The sequence below is a fragment of the Labeo rohita genome, chromosome 21 (assembly GCF_022985175.1).
Source record: "Labeo rohita strain BAU-BD-2019 chromosome 21, IGBB_LRoh.1.0, whole genome shotgun sequence".
Classification (NCBI taxonomy): Eukaryota; Metazoa; Chordata; class Actinopteri; order Cypriniformes; family Cyprinidae; genus Labeo; species Labeo rohita.
This window is the reverse complement of record NC_066889.1, coordinates 12,182,130-12,202,469: the sequence shown is the minus strand read 5'-3', so window position 1 is coordinate 12,202,469 and position 20,340 is coordinate 12,182,130. Positions and strand designations below refer to the sequence as shown.

Below are 20,340 nucleotides of genomic sequence, written 5' to 3'. Positions count from 1 at the left end.
TACACGTATTCGTGAATCGGAATATCAGATAGTTGAAGTCATGGTAAGCAAGTGTGTGAATATTTTGAATAAAAAAGGAAAAACGAAATAAAAGCGATACGTCTGTCATACAGCGCTATAGTGACTGCGGTGTCAATCATGACGCGTCGCCATGGAAACAATAAAGTGAACGTTCTAAAATAACGGTCGCCTAAAAAAAACTCATGCTGCGTCCGAAATCGGATACTTCCCTACTATATAGTACGCGAAAAACAGTATGCGAGGCGAGTAGTATGTCCGAATTCATAGTATTCGAAATTCAGTAGGCGAGAAGTACCCGGATGACCTACTGCTTCCGCCCGAATTCTGTAGTACGCATACCATGGACACTTTCCTATCCCATGAGGCTCCGGGAGAGGATGCGTTGTATTCGAAAAATGGCGGAAGGTGGAGACGCGGCTCATTTCGAGTGTAAGTACCTCAGGAAAAAAACGTTGTTTATTGTGATTAAATTACACTTGTTTAACACAATCTAAATAAACGGATGACTTATTGAAAGTTTAAACATTGTAAATCGAAACGTTATTTGACAAATAATCTAGAAGCTGTCTACGAAGCCGTGATCTGCGAGCAGCTGACCAACGCCTTCTCTGAGCTGTCTGTCCAATCAACGTTAAAACGCCGAACATTGCCGGTGCTGGTGTTCGTGCAGTGGAGCAGTCTCTTTAAATTTTCGCGCTGTTGTGACGACGCATGACACGTGACAACATCAATATGGCGGATGTAGTACGTCCGAATTCCATTCATACTACCCACATTCATACTATATAGAACGTACTTTTTAACGGTCGGGTAGTACGTTCATATTTAAATGTAGTACCTACTTAACCAGTATGCGATTTCGGACGCAGCATCACTCTGGGGGGTCAGATAGAATTTTTTAAACTCACCAGTGAAAGGGTTAAGAAAGACACCACATATAACATACAGTCTAATCTATTGGGAAATATCTGCAACTAGAAGCTAATTCATCTAACAGCTAAACTCAAAAGCAATATTACGTATGTTTATGCCTGTTTGGTTTCATCTAAACAGCCATTTCCTGTCCTCTTAACTAATCTGTTTTCTTCGTTGATTCATATGGATTTCCCCAACAGCTAAATTTACACCATGATCGCATCGCCGCTTACAGTATGTGTGTTTGCTAAAAGCGATTTTTCATCTGCAGCTGCCAGTTCAGTTGCTATTGTCTAAACTACCGTATAAAACACTCTTACATGTCACTTACAAATACAAACCACATTGCTTCGGTGTCTTAAAAACACTGCTTCAATAGTGAAAAAACAAACAATTGTAGCAGTTCTGCTCATTATAACACAGAGTGACTGGTGATGTCTGAGCATTTGTGTGTAACATGAGACAAACGCATTATACTTAAACTGAATTGAAATGAAATTGAATTGGCCCTGGGCATGTGTATAATCATCTTACAGGCTCAGGAGTTTTACGGCCGAGAAACAAAACAATACGGTGCTTCGGTACACACGTTTAAAACGACAGTACACACACCGAATCCCTCACGGTGAACGTTCGCCGATAATATGCTAAAGTAACGGTTTTGAGAAGCGCCTGCTGCCGGCCCGCTGCGGCCCCGGTTGGCGCGTGCTCAGAGGCGCCTGGGGTGCGCTTGGAAAAATGGGTCAGGCCGATGCAGCTGCCTCAGCCTTCATCGTGCGGAGCGGCTAGAGCCTGACATGGTGGTTCAAAGCCCTTCAGACTGCGCTGCTGGCTACTCTAATTGGCTCTGCTGGAGTCAACAGACCCTCCGAGGAACAACGTCAGCCTATTTGTAGGGGTGTTGTAGCACTCGAAATCTGATGAACCTTCCGCGGATGAGCAAAACAGCTGGTATTAATCTGGTAGGCAATCTGTTTGCGGCTCAAAATCGCACTATAGATTAAATACCTGTGAGTAAAACTCGTAACGACCAGGTATGTGTGACATTCTTTGCATTGGAGTGAGTCGGTGTCATATCATCCCTCTAATTAGCTCTTCCAGCTTGGAAAAAAAAAAACTAGCATAAGCGAGCAGGAGGCAGAGAGGGGGAGTTGTCGTCCTACACCTTCTGGCAGCTTGTTAATTAAATTTAAATCGTCGCCCATCCCTGCTTTTAAGTCTAAGAGCGCACGCGTACGCCGTATTACTCAGCATTTCGAATCTGCGACAGCATAAAAGACTCAAGTACAAATAAAACCTGTGCGTGTAAGCAAATACAGCGCTAGATATCAAGAAACATTCACATCTTCACACAGCATTGGAGAATGTCAATTATTCATCAAACCCTAATGTTAACTTAACATTAATGTGTGAGTTTTGCATGGTAACGTCATCTGGATCTGCTTCGTATTCATGACTACTCTGTGCTAAACTGTTTAAAATGCACATCATGGTGAGAAGACTTCCAACAGATGGCAGAGGGCCCTAATTGGGTATAATTTACTTTAACTACCAGCATTTCTGTCTATTTAAAAGTCAATTAACATTTTACTGTCATTAAAACTTCCATCAGTCTAAATATGTTTGACATACCCATCGAGTTAATATTGAGAGCGTTGAGGGGACTGTGAAACACTTTCACAGGTTAACATATCAAATGGTCATGCTCATCTGATTATGAATGTACTTATCCACATATGACCAAGCAGAGATTCATCATCCGCGAGCGTGATGTGCAATAAATCGCTTTTTGGATTCAAAATAGCAGGCGCGCCATAAAACTCAATATGTGCCATTAAATGCGTTTGCTATATTTTGTAATGTATTTAATGACAAGGACGTTACACTCCCTAAACAGGGGTGATTTGTAGATTTGGTGCTGCAAAAGGTACTTGAGCATTTGCAAAGCCTGAGACTTTGAGGAGACCAAGTCTGATGCTGTAATATATGGTGTTTGTTGCCACCTGGTGGTGGCAACTGATGATAAATTCATGCTATTATGGTCACAGAAAAAGCAAAGTTCCAGTTCTGGATGGTCAGCATTTCAGCAAAGCTAAAATGTAGTAACAGCAAAGTTATATTATATTATATAATGTGTTTTTTTTTTTTTTTTTATTTATTTTTTTTTTTTACAATTTTTAAGAAGAGGTAGGAAAATATTCTTGGGGAAATCTTGAAATGCTGTGTAATTGGTAGCTACATACATAACATTAGTAGCTAAATATTTCATAAACATGCTTCTGAACATCTGTTTGGATCTACTTACCGCTTAAATGCGCTGTGTAATGCCTCTCAGTTTATTTAAACAAGCACATGATGCATCATCTGTTTGTCACTTGAATTACTTTAACATTTCTAAAGGAAAACCTTCTACAAATCCAAATTTGTTGAGTCATTATTGCAGATGAATGAACAATCTTTGATGACGCATGCGAATGGTGAACATGTCAAAATTTCCAGTGCGCAAAAGATTTGCATGCCTTTTTGGGAACCGTGTCCTGAAGCACAAACACCTACTGCCTCATGACTAACGAAGTACTTGAGAGACAAATCTCACAATTAGAGGCCTAATTTACATGGAAATACTGTACGTGACATACATTTTAGTAGTCTCGAATGTCTTGGAAAAAGCTTTAATCCTCAAACAAAGGAAAGAGGATGAAGTCACATACTGTAGCCTCGTAATTTTTTGTCACTTGTGAAAGACAAATCACAAATCCACACATTTTTGCTCTGTTATTTAAACAAGGACATGATACTACTTCTATGACTTCTCCCGTATGAAGCCAAATTAACCAAATTAAAGTATCAATATTAGCTGACTACTACATTATCTTACATTATGTTAATGAAATATTTGGCTACTTAGCGTTTAGCTACAAATTACACAATATTATACAGAATTTCTCAGATTTCTCTGAGGGAAGCTTATTTGACAACACTTGTGGCGTAATGTTGATTTCCAATAATACTTCTTACTAATTTGCCAAATATATACACTACCATTCAAAAGATTTTTTTTTGTGTGTTTTAAAGATTAAATTAAAAAAATTAATATTTTTATTCAGCAAGGGTGCATTAAATTAATCCGAAGATGACAGTAAAGTTTTTTTCACAATTAAATTGAAAGGCACATCACTTTTGAACTATCTATCCATCAAAGAATGCTGAAAAAATATTTAAAAATAAATATAAAAATAAATTTCAGCACATGAATGAGAGAATTCAGCTTTGCTGGAATAAATTACACTTTTAACTATATCAAAATAGAATTTAGTGGGTCACACTTTATTTTAAGGTCCAATTCTCGCTATTAACAAACCATTAACTACGACTTTTGCCTCAATAAACTCCTAATTTGCTGCTTGTTAATATTTAGTAAGGTAGTTGTTAAGTTTCGGTATTGGGTAGGATTAGGGATGTAAAATACAATCATGCAGAATATGTGCTTTATAAGTACTAATAAACAGCCAATATGCTAGTAATATGCATGCTAATAAGTAGCTAGTTAATAGTGTAAATTGGTCCCTATACTAAAATGTTACCACTCTTTGTTTTTCCCTTGTTACAGTGTAATACCTTTGGTCACACTTTAGTTTGGGGATCACTTCTTATACTATTAACAAACTATTAACTTTTGCCTCAGTAAACTTCCATTTTGCCGCTTATTAATAGTTAGTAAGGTAGTTGTTAAGTTATGAGGTAGGATTAAGGAATACTAGTCAATATGCTAGTAATATGCATGTTAGTAAGCAGTGCTGGGGAAAGTTACTTTTAAAAGTAATGCATTACAATTTTGCTTTACTCCCTGAAAAAGTAAGTAATTATGTTATTTAGTTACTTTTTATGGAAAGTAATGCGTTATGTTACTTTTGCGTTACTTTTTAAATCTGGGCAGGACTTGCTTCTTTGTTTTTAATATAAAACAATTCTAATGTAAAAGCCATTTTACACCACAAGTGAAATGAATTCACCTCAGGCTGAAAGAAAAGTACATTTATGCAGGAGATCACTCTTCAGCTATAAAAAAAAAGGAAGCACAAATGTTAGTTTATCTAAAGTAATTTTTGCTTGTTAGTATGGTTGAATTGCATCATCGAAGGTCAGCAGCAAAGACACTGGTTAAAAAAATCGGATTAAACAGATAAAGGATATTTGTTTTATTTAACATATTTAATTATTGCACGGTTGCTACATATTCTGAGTTTGCATTTCACTGTTTTTATTCATTTTGAGGAATACTGAATCAGTTTTTTTTTTTGAGTGAGATGAATTAATGCATGTTCACATTTAGTCTAGAATACAGTAACATCATGTTTACTCCCAATTTCCTGAGAGGAGACTTGTCAATCAATAAATGGGGGGAAAAAAGTAACTGGCGTAACTTATTTGAAAAAGTAACTCAGATATTTTTCTTAGAAATTCAAAAGTAATGCGTTACTTTACTAGTTACTTGAAAAAAGTAATATTATTACATACGTTACTTGTAATGCGTTACCCCAACACTGTTAATAAGCAACTAGTTAATCGTGAGAATTGGTCCCTAAACTAAAGTACCATACATTTAAGTACTCAGTAATGTTAGTTAACAAATTAGTTAATTTAAATTGCAATACTTTAGAATACATTACAATATATTACAATTTGATGGTATAATTGCAACCTTGGTGAGCAAACAAGACTTCTTTTAAAAACTTTGAATGGCACCATATATTTATTTATTTATGTATTTATTTATTTTTATTTTTTTATTTTTTTATTTTGGAAACTAAGCTAATCTGCAAGGATCCAAAAAAAAAATGCAAATAAAAATAAAAGACACAGACAGGCAGACAGATACAAAAACAAACTATTTTTCTTTCAAGTTATAAAAAAATAAATAAAAACAAATATTGGAGTATGTTTTACAAGAAAATACTAGTTCAGCCTTTCTACTTTAACATTTCAGTTACTTGGTTTCTTTGTAATTAACTGTGAAAATTGTTTCTACATCAATTTGTTAGATAGATAGATAGATAGATAGATAGATAGATAGATAGATAGATAAAAAGAATATGTAAAAGTATGGTATTTGGGGTAAAAATCACCCCTGATGTTGGGGCTAAAAGGCAGAAAAAATTAACAAGATAATTACTAGATGACTTTTCCATTTGTTGACATAACATGGTTATTCAGATGGTAAATATCATATATTATGTTGGGTGTCCACCTCAGAGATACTGTAATCACCAAATTAATAACATGAATAACTTCTGCTCTGCTCCTGCTATGCGCTGCTGCACCGCCACTGTGTGCAGTGTGAATGCTCTCTAATCTGTTAACATGGGCGCCGGAAAAAAATATGTGCTGCTTACATCCTGCTTACGCCTGCAGTGAAAACGGCGTAACTCTACCCTTAAAATATAATAACTGAATGAAGTTTACTTTTATGAATGAATGAATGAAGGTCTTGTCAACAAATTTTTGTTTGAAAACACTAACTCTCCGTTTTGGCCTTCTGTCCACACTGAGACTGTGTTTTTGTCAAGAAAAGTTGAGCTTTTTGGAAAGACTCACCAAAGTCGTCACTCATTGTTTCTGATTTGTAGTGTGGACTGTGAAAACGGAGGCTTTTAAAAACGATGCTGCAAGTTTAGTCACGTGACACATCCCAGCAGGCATACAACGTCATAAAACATTGATATTTGGTTACAATTCGGTGACATTGGGTGACCAAACTCAACGTCTATTGTCATCGTTAATCTCGTTGTTTTTAGTTTATGTAACCAAAATCCAATATTAAATCAACGTCAATACTGACGTCAACCCAATTTTCATTCTTAACCAAAATGCAACGTTTGTCCTAAGTTGGGGTCCAGTGTCAACTTGACGTTATATTGACGTCCGGTGCCTGTTGGGATATTGTATCAATAATTATCTATGCTCATACTGGTATTGTGCTATTCAGTTTCACTTTCATTGTTGCCAAAATACACTCTTTATATCACAGTCCTGCAAAGATGACAGAAAATTTATTTACAATTGCCATCCTGTGGCAAAACATGAGGGCAGTTGTGTTTAAGATCAAACATACAATGGCGAGTGAGCGTGACCTGGACGTTTCAAACCAGTCCTGGACCACAAAACCAGTCTTAAGTAGTACAGGTATAAAATTAAAAATACACTGTATGGGTCAAAATTATCGATTTTTCTTTTATGCCAAAAATCATTAGGATATTAAAGTAAAGATCATGTTCTAGGACGATATTTTGTAAATTTCCTACCGTAAATATATCAAAACTTCATTTTTGATCAGTAATATGCATTGCTAAGAACTTCATTTGGACAACTTTAAAGGCGATGTTCTCAGTATTTAGATTTTTTTGCACCCTTAGATTGTAGATTTTCAAATACTTGTATCTCAAGAAATACTGTCCTGTCCTAACAAACCATACATCAATGGAAAACTTATTTATTCAGCTTTCAGATGGTGTATAAATCTCAATAAAACAAAAAATGACCCTTATGACTGGTTTTGTGGTCCAGGGTTACATATTTCCATAAATAAACTGATCCTGCCAGAAAAATTTTCATGCGTAAAAATGGAATATGTCTGTATAATTTTATGAGGTTTTCCACATGCGCAAAGTGAATGTTTTCCGATGTTTCAGTGTGGATGAAAAAATGTTGGAAAATGCTTGAAACACTGATGTGGACAGACAGCGTTTTAAAACGAAAACGCAGTTTTTGTATGTATCCGGATTAATGAGGACGTTGCTTAAAACAAAAACTTTTTTTTCCAAACGAGGATATCCCGAATGACCCAAAAAGTCTGCTTTTTTCAAACTGTAGCTAAGCACACACACATACACACAGTCTGCGGTCCTTTCGTCTCATACATCCGATTCACACCACTTACCTTCAGCATCACTTCATTGCTAATACTGAGGATTGCATCGTTTCCGAACACATACGCATGGATGTAACAGCGCTCAAATACAGGCAATGTTCAACCTCACGCCTGATTTGGCAAATGAAGATCTCTTCTTTTATTATATGGTTTATTATCGTATTTTCCTTATGTAACAGTCCCACGGGGACATGAAACAGACAAGAGGATTGGAGGAACAGTGAGAAACATATGGTGTTGAAATGGAAACTGTTGGGATGGTTATGCTTAATTTCAAACACCGCAGCAAATCGGCATATTTTGCGGAACAAAAGAGATTGAGATTGAGGGAACACGGGAGAGGGGGGTGTTGGGGAGAGAGAGAGAGAGAGAGAGAGAGAGAGGGATGCAAACTGGGAACATGTTCAAAAGAAAATCTGTGTTAACGGTGCAGGAAGACAGGATTACGAGGGAGGAGAAGAAACTTTGGATGAATTGGGGCTGAGCATGAGAGAGAGAAGAGATAAAAATAGCATTGCAGATAAAAGAATCACTTACTAAGGTTACAGTCTATCCCGATACAATCTGGTGGGAAAGAGAGTGAGATGGTGAGATTTAAAGGAAAAGAAACTAAAATTCAAAACCACATCCTTCAAGGTTCAATCTGCAGACAAACAAACAGTTCTTGCATAGAGTCAACCATCCGGGGACAAGGTGAGAGTCAGAATGGCCCTTTCTACAAAGGCCCACACCCCACAATCGCAGGACGGGAGACAGCACATCCGAGGATAAGTGAAATGCCAAGACCAAATATGGCTTTTGGCAATTTATAAATACACAGACAAAACATTGGATTTAGCCTGTGCTTTGCCTCCTTCCTGTATGTGGGTGGTGCCAGTGTGACTGTAGGCAGGGGCAGTCTGCACCATCAGCCAAGAGCTCATGCTTACAAAACAGGTCACCTATAGACTGGGCAGAAGAGCTAAACAAATATACACTGGAATATTTTTCAGCCTTTTGAAAATGTTTGAGAGACATTATATATAGAGACAGAGATATCTTGATGTGCTTCTTTTGAAATGGTTTAAAACGCAGTTATTGTTGCTTCAAAGAAAGCTGAATACTGTTTAAGGTAAAAGCTTTTCAATTTCATGAAACAATATAACAAATAAGTGCATACTGTTCAAAAGTTTGGGGTCTGTAAGATTTTGAAAAAAACGAAGGTTTTTGAAAGAAGTTATTAAAAAAATACAGTACAAACAATAGCGTTGTGACAAATTATTACAATATCAAACGTGAGTTAATGTGAGTTAATAAACCTATTTTGATACATTTTCAAGTGTGGATAGCGTGTGGGATTTATTCTTTTTTTGTTTTGAAGTTGGACCTTTTTTGGTTGTTTTTTTCTGCATTCCTATCAGTTATTTACAGGTGTGTGAGGGAGATTGTTGAAAAATTGTTACAATATAAAATATCTGTTATATATTTCAATATATTTTAAATTGCATTTTATTCCTTTGATAATGAAGCTGCATTAGCAGCCATTACTCCAGTCTTCAGTCTTTTATATGATTCCTCAGAAATCATTTGATTATGCTGATTTGCTCAAGAAACATTGATTATTACCAAAAAACAGCTGTGTTCCTTTTGTGAAATATTTTTGTTTTTTTATTTATTAATTTACACTGCCCTCCAAAAGTTTGGAAACACCCCTGGCAAAGTGTGGTTTTGGACTATATGAGCATAAATCCTTATCATTTTTTGGTGCAAATACATTAAAGTAATTTGACATTATCATTGAAGACCAGCAATAATAATTTTCATTTTGATTACATAATAATGGCAATACATACATGTCAAAGTCAGACATGCCCCTTTGCCAGCTGTGATGCCTGGTTACTGGTTTAAACTTGGCCCAGGTTTTTAAAAGATTTTTGGGTCAGCACATCTTAATAGCTTCAACAATTGATTGCCAATTAAGTTCAGAATAGAATGAATTTATGCTCAGATTATGCAGAGCTGTAATAACTGCTAATGGTGGATATTTTGATGAATCGAAAATTTAAGTTTTTTCTATATATAAACTGTTTATGCAATAAAATATGTTTTCGTGAGTTTGTGTTGTCCATTATCAGTGCAAAATTAACACAAATTTAAAAAGGATTCATGCCAATATTGTCCAAAACCCCACTTTTCTAGGGTGTTTTTAAACCTTTGAAGGGCAATGCATGTTTTTTTAAGAATTGACAGGTCAAAAGAACATCATTTTTGGAAATAAAGTGTTTTTGTAAAATTTAAATGTCACATTTGATCAATTTAATGCATTTTTGATTAATAAACATATTAATTTCTGAAAAATACCCCAAACTTTTGAATGTTTGTGTATCTGCATATACTTTTTTTCAATAAAATAACCATTTACATTTCTTAATGCTGTTTTTCATGGCAATTTTATTTATTTATTTATATTTATTTTTGCTGTTTTTCCTTTATTTGCAGAAATAAATCAGACTTTCAGAAACTGTGAGAATGTTTGCCTCTAAAAGCTTAGATAACTTTAAATTAGGTTAAATCAAGAAACAAGGACAGAATGGTAAAATAATTGCAATGACATTATCAGTAAACTTAATGGTTAATAAAAAGCATATTAAAATCATCACAATATTCATGATTTTGCATACTTTTACAGCACCACTAAAATCACTGTTTTTGATCTCTTGCCTCAATTAAAATAAAGAATATTTGCTTATAGAACAATTTAATTTGAAGTTTGTTTGTTATATTGAATGGAATTGACCCTTCACCTGGAGTTTGACTGAGAGGTGATCAGACCAGTCATAACAGCAGACAGGAGGGTACATTAACGTAGGTGGACTTGAACTTGAAAAATGGCATGTATTGCCATGAGAAATCCAGTTGCATAAAAAATTTAGACTAGTGTTAGTGTCAGCTAATTGTTTTCTTTAAGACTGGTCATAATTTTTAAAATTCAGTTACATAAAATGTAGAATAGTCTAAGTTGAATCCAAAAAAAATAAGACTGATTACCCCTTGGCTAACTGCTAGTTGTTCAGACTAGTTCTTAAGACACTGTCTTGACATAGAGGCTTACACACAACTGGCCCCTGATGTTCATTTTTGTTTATTTCATGCTCTAGCTAAAGAAAAAGAAATGATCGGTTAATGTGCTGCTTGATCTGAGACGCTACAGCACAGCGATCTGTCACTAAAAAGCTACAAAACAGTATTCGTTGTTTGAATTTCTTTATAAATGACTTGATTTGAAACCTGAGACTTTGTTTCATACCCAAAGTAATCGGCTCTGTCTTGTCTGTCGGTGTGTTGTCAGTTTCCTCTTTGCTCCACAAAGTATTTTTCACTGCGTTAAGGCCAAAAAATGATCACAATAATATTTTTTTCATATCAGTCGATATCGATAATTATCACGATAAATGTCAATTTTTTATTTCTTTCAAGTTTAAAGGCAGATTTTTGCTCTAATGTGAAAGATGTGAAAACCAGATGGTTAAATGTGGCTTTAAAATATTATTTATGGTCAGAACATGACAACGCTTTTCCAGTCATGTTTCCTTAACAAAATAAATGTCTTAATAGAAAAAAAAAACATTTCTTAGTTCTTCATGTTTTAATGAGTAATATTGTTTGAAATCAAGAAACAGGTTTGTGTTACCTGATAATATTAATAATATTTATATAACATTTTTTTTTGTCTTTTAGGAACACACATTTGATAGTAGCTTGAATTAGGATGCAGATGTAGATTCATGTTCACTATCAAAATTAGTAATATCTGTAAAAATTGTAGCAACCTAATTTTTATATGATGCAATTGAAGTATTATTATTATTTTATTTATTTATTTTTATTTATTTTTAAATTAACCGTTGCTCTTCCATAGTATCATCTATAGATTATGATAACAGTTAAAACCATATAGCACCTCAGTATCATGGTAAAAATGTAATATGGTTCCTAGGTATTTGTATGGAAAACAGTAGTCTAAATAGATTGAGTGTAAATGCATAAATGCTATAGCTTAATTAAAGAAAAAAAAAAAAATGCTGTGATTATATTCCATTACTCATCCTTAAATACATTTAATACATGTCTACATTAATAATATAATAAAAGTCGACCCAAATTTCTGACACAATAATGACGAGAAGTAATTGATCGTACGGAACAGTGCGAACACTCTTGGCTGTGGTGAACTCTCAATCTGTCAACCGCTACAGAAGAGTGACCACAGACAGCCAGGGACCTGTCTCACTGTCACACTCCACTCAAAGACAGCAAGACTAGCTCAGACTCCACTCTCCTGTGGACTGGAACTGTCTGTAATCTTCTGTACAAACAGACACAGTCTGCCATCAGAGCAGGAGTCTGAGCTGAGAGGGCAGTGAGAGACTTTAGAAGAATTACTGTTTGGTTCTTATGCTGGGAGAGATCAGGGGGCAATTACATTTTTTCGGTCACAAACAAGCTAGACTGCTAACACTTATTCAGCATATACTTGGTAAAGTCTCGATGCTTGAAAAAAAAGAAATGTGATTCTAATACTTTTTATCACTATGGTTGAAATATTTCCTGAACCCCCTGTGATTTTCTTTCTGTCCAAAGTTCGACAGCCTTTGAAATTAAACTTCTATCTATTATTTCTTGTATCTACAGGATTTTATCTAGAAAGGCTGTTTCATTTTAGATGACAGCTACTGTGGAAGATTTCATTATGGCTGTGAGGTTGATAGCCAAAAGTACAGTATAACAAAAAACTACAGGACTTAATTAAAAGTCTGATCCTATAAAATATGTAATAAAAATGTAAAATTTGAAGAATAAAATATACATCGTGTGTGTGTGTGTGTGTGTGTGTGTGTGTGTATATATATATATATATATATATATACACATACATACATACATAAACACACATAAAAAATATACAAATATACAAATATTTATTCAATTATATTATTCTTGATCATTAAACTAGTCATATAAAGGTGTAAGCAATTAAATTATATTACACTGATAATTATTAAAGCAATAATATTATTGCTTTTAGATGTGCTCCTCTTGAAATATAGTGGCTAATATTAAATTCATATTTTATGAATTATTATTGCATTTTATTATATTATATTTGATTTGAATTATATAAATTTACATTAGTAATTTGCTTCACTATATATATATATATATATATAGAAATTTTATTGCATATTAAACTGATATTAATTTATATTAATTATTATTTTACTTTATTATTTTATGCTTTATATTACTTATTATTATTTATTGTATATTACTTTATATATATATATATATATATATATATATATATATTTTCTTCTTCCTCTATTAATTATACTAATATTATAATATTATTATTATATAATATTATATTATTTATTATTATTATTATCTATAATATATGTTATATATTAATTAAACACAAACACACACATAATTAATGTATATTAATTATTATTTTATGCTTTATTTTATGCTTTATTTTTTACTTTATATATATATATATATATATATATTTATAAAATTCCATTTTATTGCATATTAAACTGATATTAATTTATATTAATTATTATTTTATGCTTTATATTATTTCTTATTATTTATTATATACTTTATATATGTATATATTTAAATACATATACATACATATATATATATATATATATAATTTAATATTTTATTCCTTATTATTATTATATATAATATATAAGTTATATATTAAACACACATACATTTAATTTATATATATATATATATATTACATTACATATATAAAATTATATTACATATAAATGTTTCTTGTGGCTAGAAATAGCAGGTACAAAAATGTAGGAAAATGAAAATAGAAAATTATATAATTTCCCCTCTGTCTCTCCTATTATGACTCAGTGTGCCTTCTGAGGAAAAACTACATGGGTTGGTCTCTCTGGCTGTCTGCTCCAAAAGCTGCAGAAAAGATAGCCATTGAAGGCTGCACAGGTGAGAGAGATAGAAAGAAGGAGAGACAGTGAGAGAGGAAGACAAGAAAGAGATAAAGATGGAGGAATGAAGGTGAAATGCGTTCTGGGAGGGACCCCAGACTTGTTCTATGAGTGGCTTGAGTTCGGAGGTCAGCGGTGGAAGGTTACCTAGGTTGACGGTAAGTCTGACTCTTCCCCCGTCCAGCTCCAGGCGCAGGGTGTCGGCGGACTCTTTGGAGGTGGTGGCCATGAGCAGACCGTAAGCCCTCTGCGACATAAAGCGCAGAGACACGTCCTCAGCCTCGGTATGAACCGCGTGAGGCATCAGGACCTTCAGAAACATGCTGCCGTCATAACTCAACACTGCAGACTCTGAGAGAGCAGGAAGAAAGAGAGTAAATTAGAAAACGCAGGTCTCAAAAATAAGGACCTTTTCAGCTGCTTTTACATTTTAAAATTATTAGTAGTAATATTAGTAGAAGTAGTAGTAATATGAGTAGTATTGTGTGTTACATGAAGTTACACTGTACTTAAATAAATACATACATAAATAAATCATTTTTTTTACATTGTTAATATACATGTAATGGAAACTATTATTATTATTATTATTATTATTATCATTAAATTATTTTAGTACTTAGTGTTAAGTACTTACTTACAGTGTTATTGTAGTATTATCAAGATGCTTCAGATACTTCACTGTTATAGTTTTTTATATATATTTTGAGTTCTTTTTAAAATTTGTACTTTCTATTTTCATTTTCATTTTAGTAACTTTGTTGTGTGTTTTTTTTTTCATTTTTATTAGGTACTGTTTTTTTTTAAGTGGCATAGTTTTTATTATTATTTTTAAAAATTAAAATGATGATTTTATAATTCTTCTTGCTCTTCTTTTTCTTCTTCTTATTATTATTTGTATTTATTATTATTATTATTATTAAATTATTTTAGTACTTACAACAGTGTAAGTACAACAGGCTTCAGATACTTCACTGTTATAGTTTTTTATATATATATTTTGAATTATTTTTTAAATTCTTACTTTCCATTTTCATTTTAGTAACTTTGTTGTTGTTTTTTTTTTTTCATTTTTATTAGGTACTGTTTTTTTTAAGGGGCATATATATATTTTTTTTTTTTTAATTATTAAATTATCAAAATTATTTAAAAAATATTTTAATTATTATTTTTTTAATTATTATTATTATCTTTATTATTGGTTATAATAATTTTTATAAACAGTTTTTACATTTTTACTTTCCATTTCCATTTTAAATTTAGTAACTGTGTTTTGCAATTGTTATTAGTTACTGTTTTTTTGTGCCTACACAGTTTTTATAATTTTTTACTTTCATTCTAGTTATGTTCCTACATCAGTGATTTTCTTCTTCTTATTATTATTATTACTATTATTATTATTTTTTTTTTTTTTTTTTATTTATGTTTAGTCAGTTAAGTTAGTCAGGTTAGTTTTAGTTTACTATAGTAAGAATACATAAAACTGTAATGTAAATCCACAACACACTTGCTGTACTCATCAGATCAGTAAAATCAAATCAAAGAAAATAAAGATGTTCAGATAAACTTCTTTTATCAATTATACATGATTATTAGCAAAGAACTCATTCACTGGGCTTAACAGTCTGTCACAAGCTGACAATGCTACAAGCTAATTTTAGTATAATAATTACATTATTTGCTACACATAACTATTAAAATATCATTTCAAGACCATGTGCACCCTTGCTGAGTCACCCGTGACATGTCTGTAGTGGACATTGTGTGGTCACACTGCTATTCTTAGCTACAGACAGCAGAGGGCAGGAAAGAGTTAGAAACGCCACTGCAACAACAAACAAAGGTCTAGGCAGGTGGGATCTGATGAATAGAGCTGAAGTGCAGCTGTATCTCAATATAAAAGCATACAAGTGAAGCACTGAAGCCTTGCTCTTCTTTATGAGAACGTGTCTCATCGGTGAGAAGTAATCCCATGTTTAATCCTCCCTCCTCACTGCTTTAAGCCCTACTTTCCTCACCCATCTCACAGTTGGGGCCCAGATATCCAGTTCCAGTGCAGTCGCAGACGTGTCGATTCCAGCCCTCACGGCAGCGGCCTCCGTGGGCGCAGGGCTCAGAGCTGCACCTCCTATGGGTCTCTCTCGTACAGAAGCTGCTGACACCCGGAGAGCTCTGAAGCTCCGCCAAACGCCGCAGGTCCTTGCTGCGCCCATCTATAAAGAGATCCCGCACGCAACCCACAAAGCCCAGCCTGAGGCGGGCGGTCCACACCTCTGGGGGGAGAGGAAGACCACCGCTGTCCTCCGGCAGACCCCCCAGATACATTTCACCATCGAGATCCAGAATCTCACTGCCCTCGTTGGTAGAGAAGGGCATGCTGCGGCCGTTAACGGAGATGGAGCCTAGGAGATAGAAAATTAATAAAAAAAACAAGATCAAAAAGAAATGATAATCTGTTTGTGAACCAGTGCACCACAACGTTTGTAGGCAGATTGACCCAATAATAATAATAGGACTGTCAAATGATTTGAAAATACAAAAGAAATTGGTTACATGATGTGTTTATGATCACGTAAGGAGTTAATTAAATTGGAAATACTCACAAAATCATTCGCTTAGACTACAAGAGCATGTGCTATTGAGAATCGAATTGAGAATGCCTTTCAAATGCAGTTTACTTTTCCTGAAGGGATAGTCCACCTCAGAATAAAAATTCTGTAATTAATTACCCACCCTCATGTCGTTCCAAACCTGTAAGACCGTTGTTCATCTTCAGACGCAAAAAAGATATTACGGATGTAATCCGAGAGCTTTCTGACCCTGCATAGACAGCAGCGCACCTAGCACGTTCAAGGCCCAAAAAGGTAGCAAGGACATTGTTAAAATAATCCATTTTTATTTGCTAAGAAAACAAAAAATAACTTTATTCAACAATTTCTGCTCTTTAGTGTCTTTGATGTGCATTCTTGAACACCACAACAAATTTTTGTAATTTGCACACAAAAGTATTCTCGTAGCTTCATAAAATTTAGAAACCGTTGATGAAAACTGATGCCAATGATGTCCTTACTACCTTTCTGGGCCTTGAACGTGTCAGTTGCTGTCTATGCAGGGTCAGAAAGCTCTTGGATTTCATCAAAAATATCCCAATTTGTGTTCTGAAGATGAACAAAGGTCTTACGGGTTTGAAACAACATGAGGGAGAGTAATTAATGACAGAATTTTCATTTTTGGGTGAACTATCCCTTTAATATGAACTGAGACAGCAACTATGAATGTGAATACAAGTAGAAGGGAAATAGAAAACAATGATACAATGATAGAAAGAACAACAGAACGATTGACATGGAATGACAAACAGAATAAACAAAAAACAGACAAAGAGAACAACAGAGAGAACGATTGATAAACAGAATTCCAGACCAAATGATAGATAGAGGGAACAACAGATAAATGACAGACAGAATGATAGACAAACAGAACCACAGACCAAAGGACGAACAGAGAGAACAATAGACAGATAGAATTCACAGACAGAATGATAGACGGAACAGTTCATAAACAGAACCACAGATAGAATGACAGGCAGAAGGATAGAAAGACAGGACATCAAACAGAATGATAGATAGTCAAGAACACTAGATTGAACAACATGACAGATAGAACAACAAACAACGACAGAACAGACAGAATGACAGATAGACAGAACACTAGACTGAACAACAGAACAGCAGACAGACAGACAGACAGACAGAAGATAGGTAGATAGATAGATAGATAGACAGACAGACAGAAGATAGACAGACAGATAGATAGATAGATAGATAGATAGATAGATAGATAGACAGACAGACAGACAGAAGATAGACAGACAGATAGAAGATAGATAGACAGACAGACAGACAGACAGGCAGGCAGGCAGGCAGACAGACAGACAGACACAGAAAGATAGATAGATATATAGACAGACAGACAGAAAGACAGACAGACATACAGACAGAAAGAAAGATAGATAGATAGATAGATAGATAGATAGATAGATAGACAGACAGACAGACAGACAGAAAGATAGACAGACAGACAGACAGACAGACAAACAGAAGATAGATAGATAGACAGACAGACAGAAGATAGATAGACAGACAGACACAGACAGACAGACAGACAGAAGATAGATAGATAGACAGACAGACAGAAGACAGACAGACAGATAGAAGATAGATAGACAGACAGACAGACAGGCAGGCAGGCAGACAGACACAGAAAGATAGATAGATATATAGACAGACAGAAAGACAGACAGACAGACAGACAGACAGACAGAAAGATAGATAGATAGATAGATAGATAGATAGATAGATAGATAGATAGATAGATAGACAGACAGACAGACAGACAGAAAGAAAGATAGACAGACAGACAGACAAACAGAAGATAGATAGATAGACAGACAGCCAGAAGATAGATAGACAGACAGACAGACAGACAGACAGACAGACAGAAGATAGATAGATAGACAGATAGACAGACAGACAGAAGATAGATAGACAGACAGACAGACAGACAGACAGAAGATAGATAGATAGACAGACAGACAGACAAAAGATAGATAGACAGACAGACAGACAGACAGACAGAAAGACAGACAGTATTTGATGTGTATTGTAAATCAGTAAATTACTTTTCCTGTCATTCCAATTCCAACTTCCTGTGGGGTGTGGCCAACTGTAGTAGCAGTTAATAAACACGTTTAATTGACAGCCCTAGTTAATAATTAATTAAAACTAATTTAATTAATGCTGCTGCTACTGATCCCCGAAGACTATCATTTCAGTAACTCATAAAATAGCTACTGCACGATGGCTGTCACAAGTTTTTTAAAAAAAGAAGTTTCATTAATTTAGCATTAACAATCCACCGTGCTTTCTTTTTTTTTTCCTAAGCTCAGCTAGTGGAAAGGTCTTCAACCTCTTCCCCCGGGATCTGCTAAATCCTATGCCGGGCCTGCTGCTTTAAAACTGTGGAAAGCGTATTTGAGTTGAGCTCTTACAGTAATGAGAGGTAATGAGAAGAAGAAGAAATGGAGTACAGTGATTTAGCAGTTTGTGAAGTATGCATATCAGATGGACCCTAAGCGAGCAGAACGAGGAAGTGCTTTAACGGCAGAGATTAAGAGGAAATGTCCCTTTAAAGCAAGCAAGTTAACAACACAGGAAAATAATGTGTGTGCTGATCTTGCAAGATCCTGCTGACCTTTCCTGCCCTCTCTCTGGAAATCCACATGACACCATTCTCCGTCATTGACCTTTTTGTTCCCGACTTTCATCTTGATGCTCCCGGAGCCCATGTCCATGAGCAGGTACAGGAAACCTTCAAGCAGCTCCATGGCAAAGAAGTCCACCTTCGGTCTGTGGTCTTTGGAACCCTGTGGCCGCCCGTGACTGAACAGCAGAAGGCCGTTGGGTTCGGTGGTTCGGAAGTCGAAGGACACGGAACCGGTTTTCTTGGCGTTCCAGCGTGGAAGGGTTACGTAAGCGGTCGGCATGTCGAAACTGACGGGGTCTAACGCGGCGACATCCTCACAGCGGAAGGTCAGGTCGCCGTGGAGGGTGACCTTGGGGTCGCGCAATTCAGCCAGGCGGGAGAGCTCCAGTCTGAACTCGTTATTGGTGTAGACCACCTGGGACGGGGAGAGAGAGAGAGGGAAAAAAGCGCTTGAATGCTAACAGGGTGGAATGGAGTAGCCCGCTGCCCACTGGTACAAATAAACCGCAGCTGATGTGTGTACCTCGGGGGCACGGTTTTCAAGTCGGTAAACACAGCAGTCTCTTTAAATACTCAAAGCACGAGTGGATCACATAAACCTAGCGACCTCATCTAGTGCGCTACAGAAACCCTCGTCTAATCGATATTCTGTTTCATTAATATGATGAATCATCCTACGCTAACATTAGCACTGACGACGCCAAAGCTAAGTGGTTTTCTGAATCGCACACATAAACAGTGCATTCATTAACTGACGTCAACTGAGAAATCTCGATCTAGGGTATGATGTCTAGCCCACACGGTAAGACACGAAGCGAAATGCTCCTAAAATAACATTCCTACAACACACACATTGCGAATGTGTCCCCCGAGGTTGATTTTTTTGTCTCAGTCACATGTTCTGTCTCTACAGCCAGATGGGCGAATCAGCCCTGCACTGCAAACATGCTTTTCATTTTTACACCAGCCGCTCTCTCTGTCCGAAGATGATGACTGACGCTTTGTTGCTGGGTGTGAACTTGAGTGTCTCTGAAAATAACACAAGACGGCCATGTTTCTCGTCAGCCCTCATGACAGAAAAATAAAGGGAGAGGTTGGAGCAAAACAAGAGGTGCCAGCTTCAAGCAGAGGAACATGAAAAATGCAATTATTGCCCGAGAGCGTGAACGAAAAAAATTGGAGGGATCTATCAATGAG

The 20,340-nt window shown here is 35.3% G+C and overlaps 1 protein-coding gene across 14 annotated transcripts in view; it reads right to left on the bottom strand.

Annotated features, from left to right (window-relative positions):
• Positions 1-20,340, bottom strand: part of nrxn2a (neurexin 2a) — a 497,417-nt gene that overhangs the window by 299,098 nt on the left and 177,979 nt on the right. For 8 of the 14 annotated variants that reach the window (XM_051093387.1, XM_051093386.1, XM_051093393.1 and 5 more), the window contains 4 exons: positions 19,132-19,558; positions 15,897-16,280; positions 14,026-14,229; positions 8,402-8,428 (listed from right to left, as the gene is read on the bottom strand). In XM_051093387.1, coding sequence (XP_050949344.1) covers positions 8,402-8,428; positions 14,026-14,229; positions 15,897-16,280; positions 19,132-19,558 — 1,042 coding nt within the window. Of the gene's footprint in view, positions 1-1,944; positions 2,030-8,401; positions 8,429-14,025; positions 14,230-15,896; positions 16,281-19,131; positions 19,559-20,340 lie in introns of those variants that run through there. The other 6 variants (XM_051093389.1, XM_051093395.1, XM_051093397.1 and 3 more) reach the window with 2 other exon arrangements.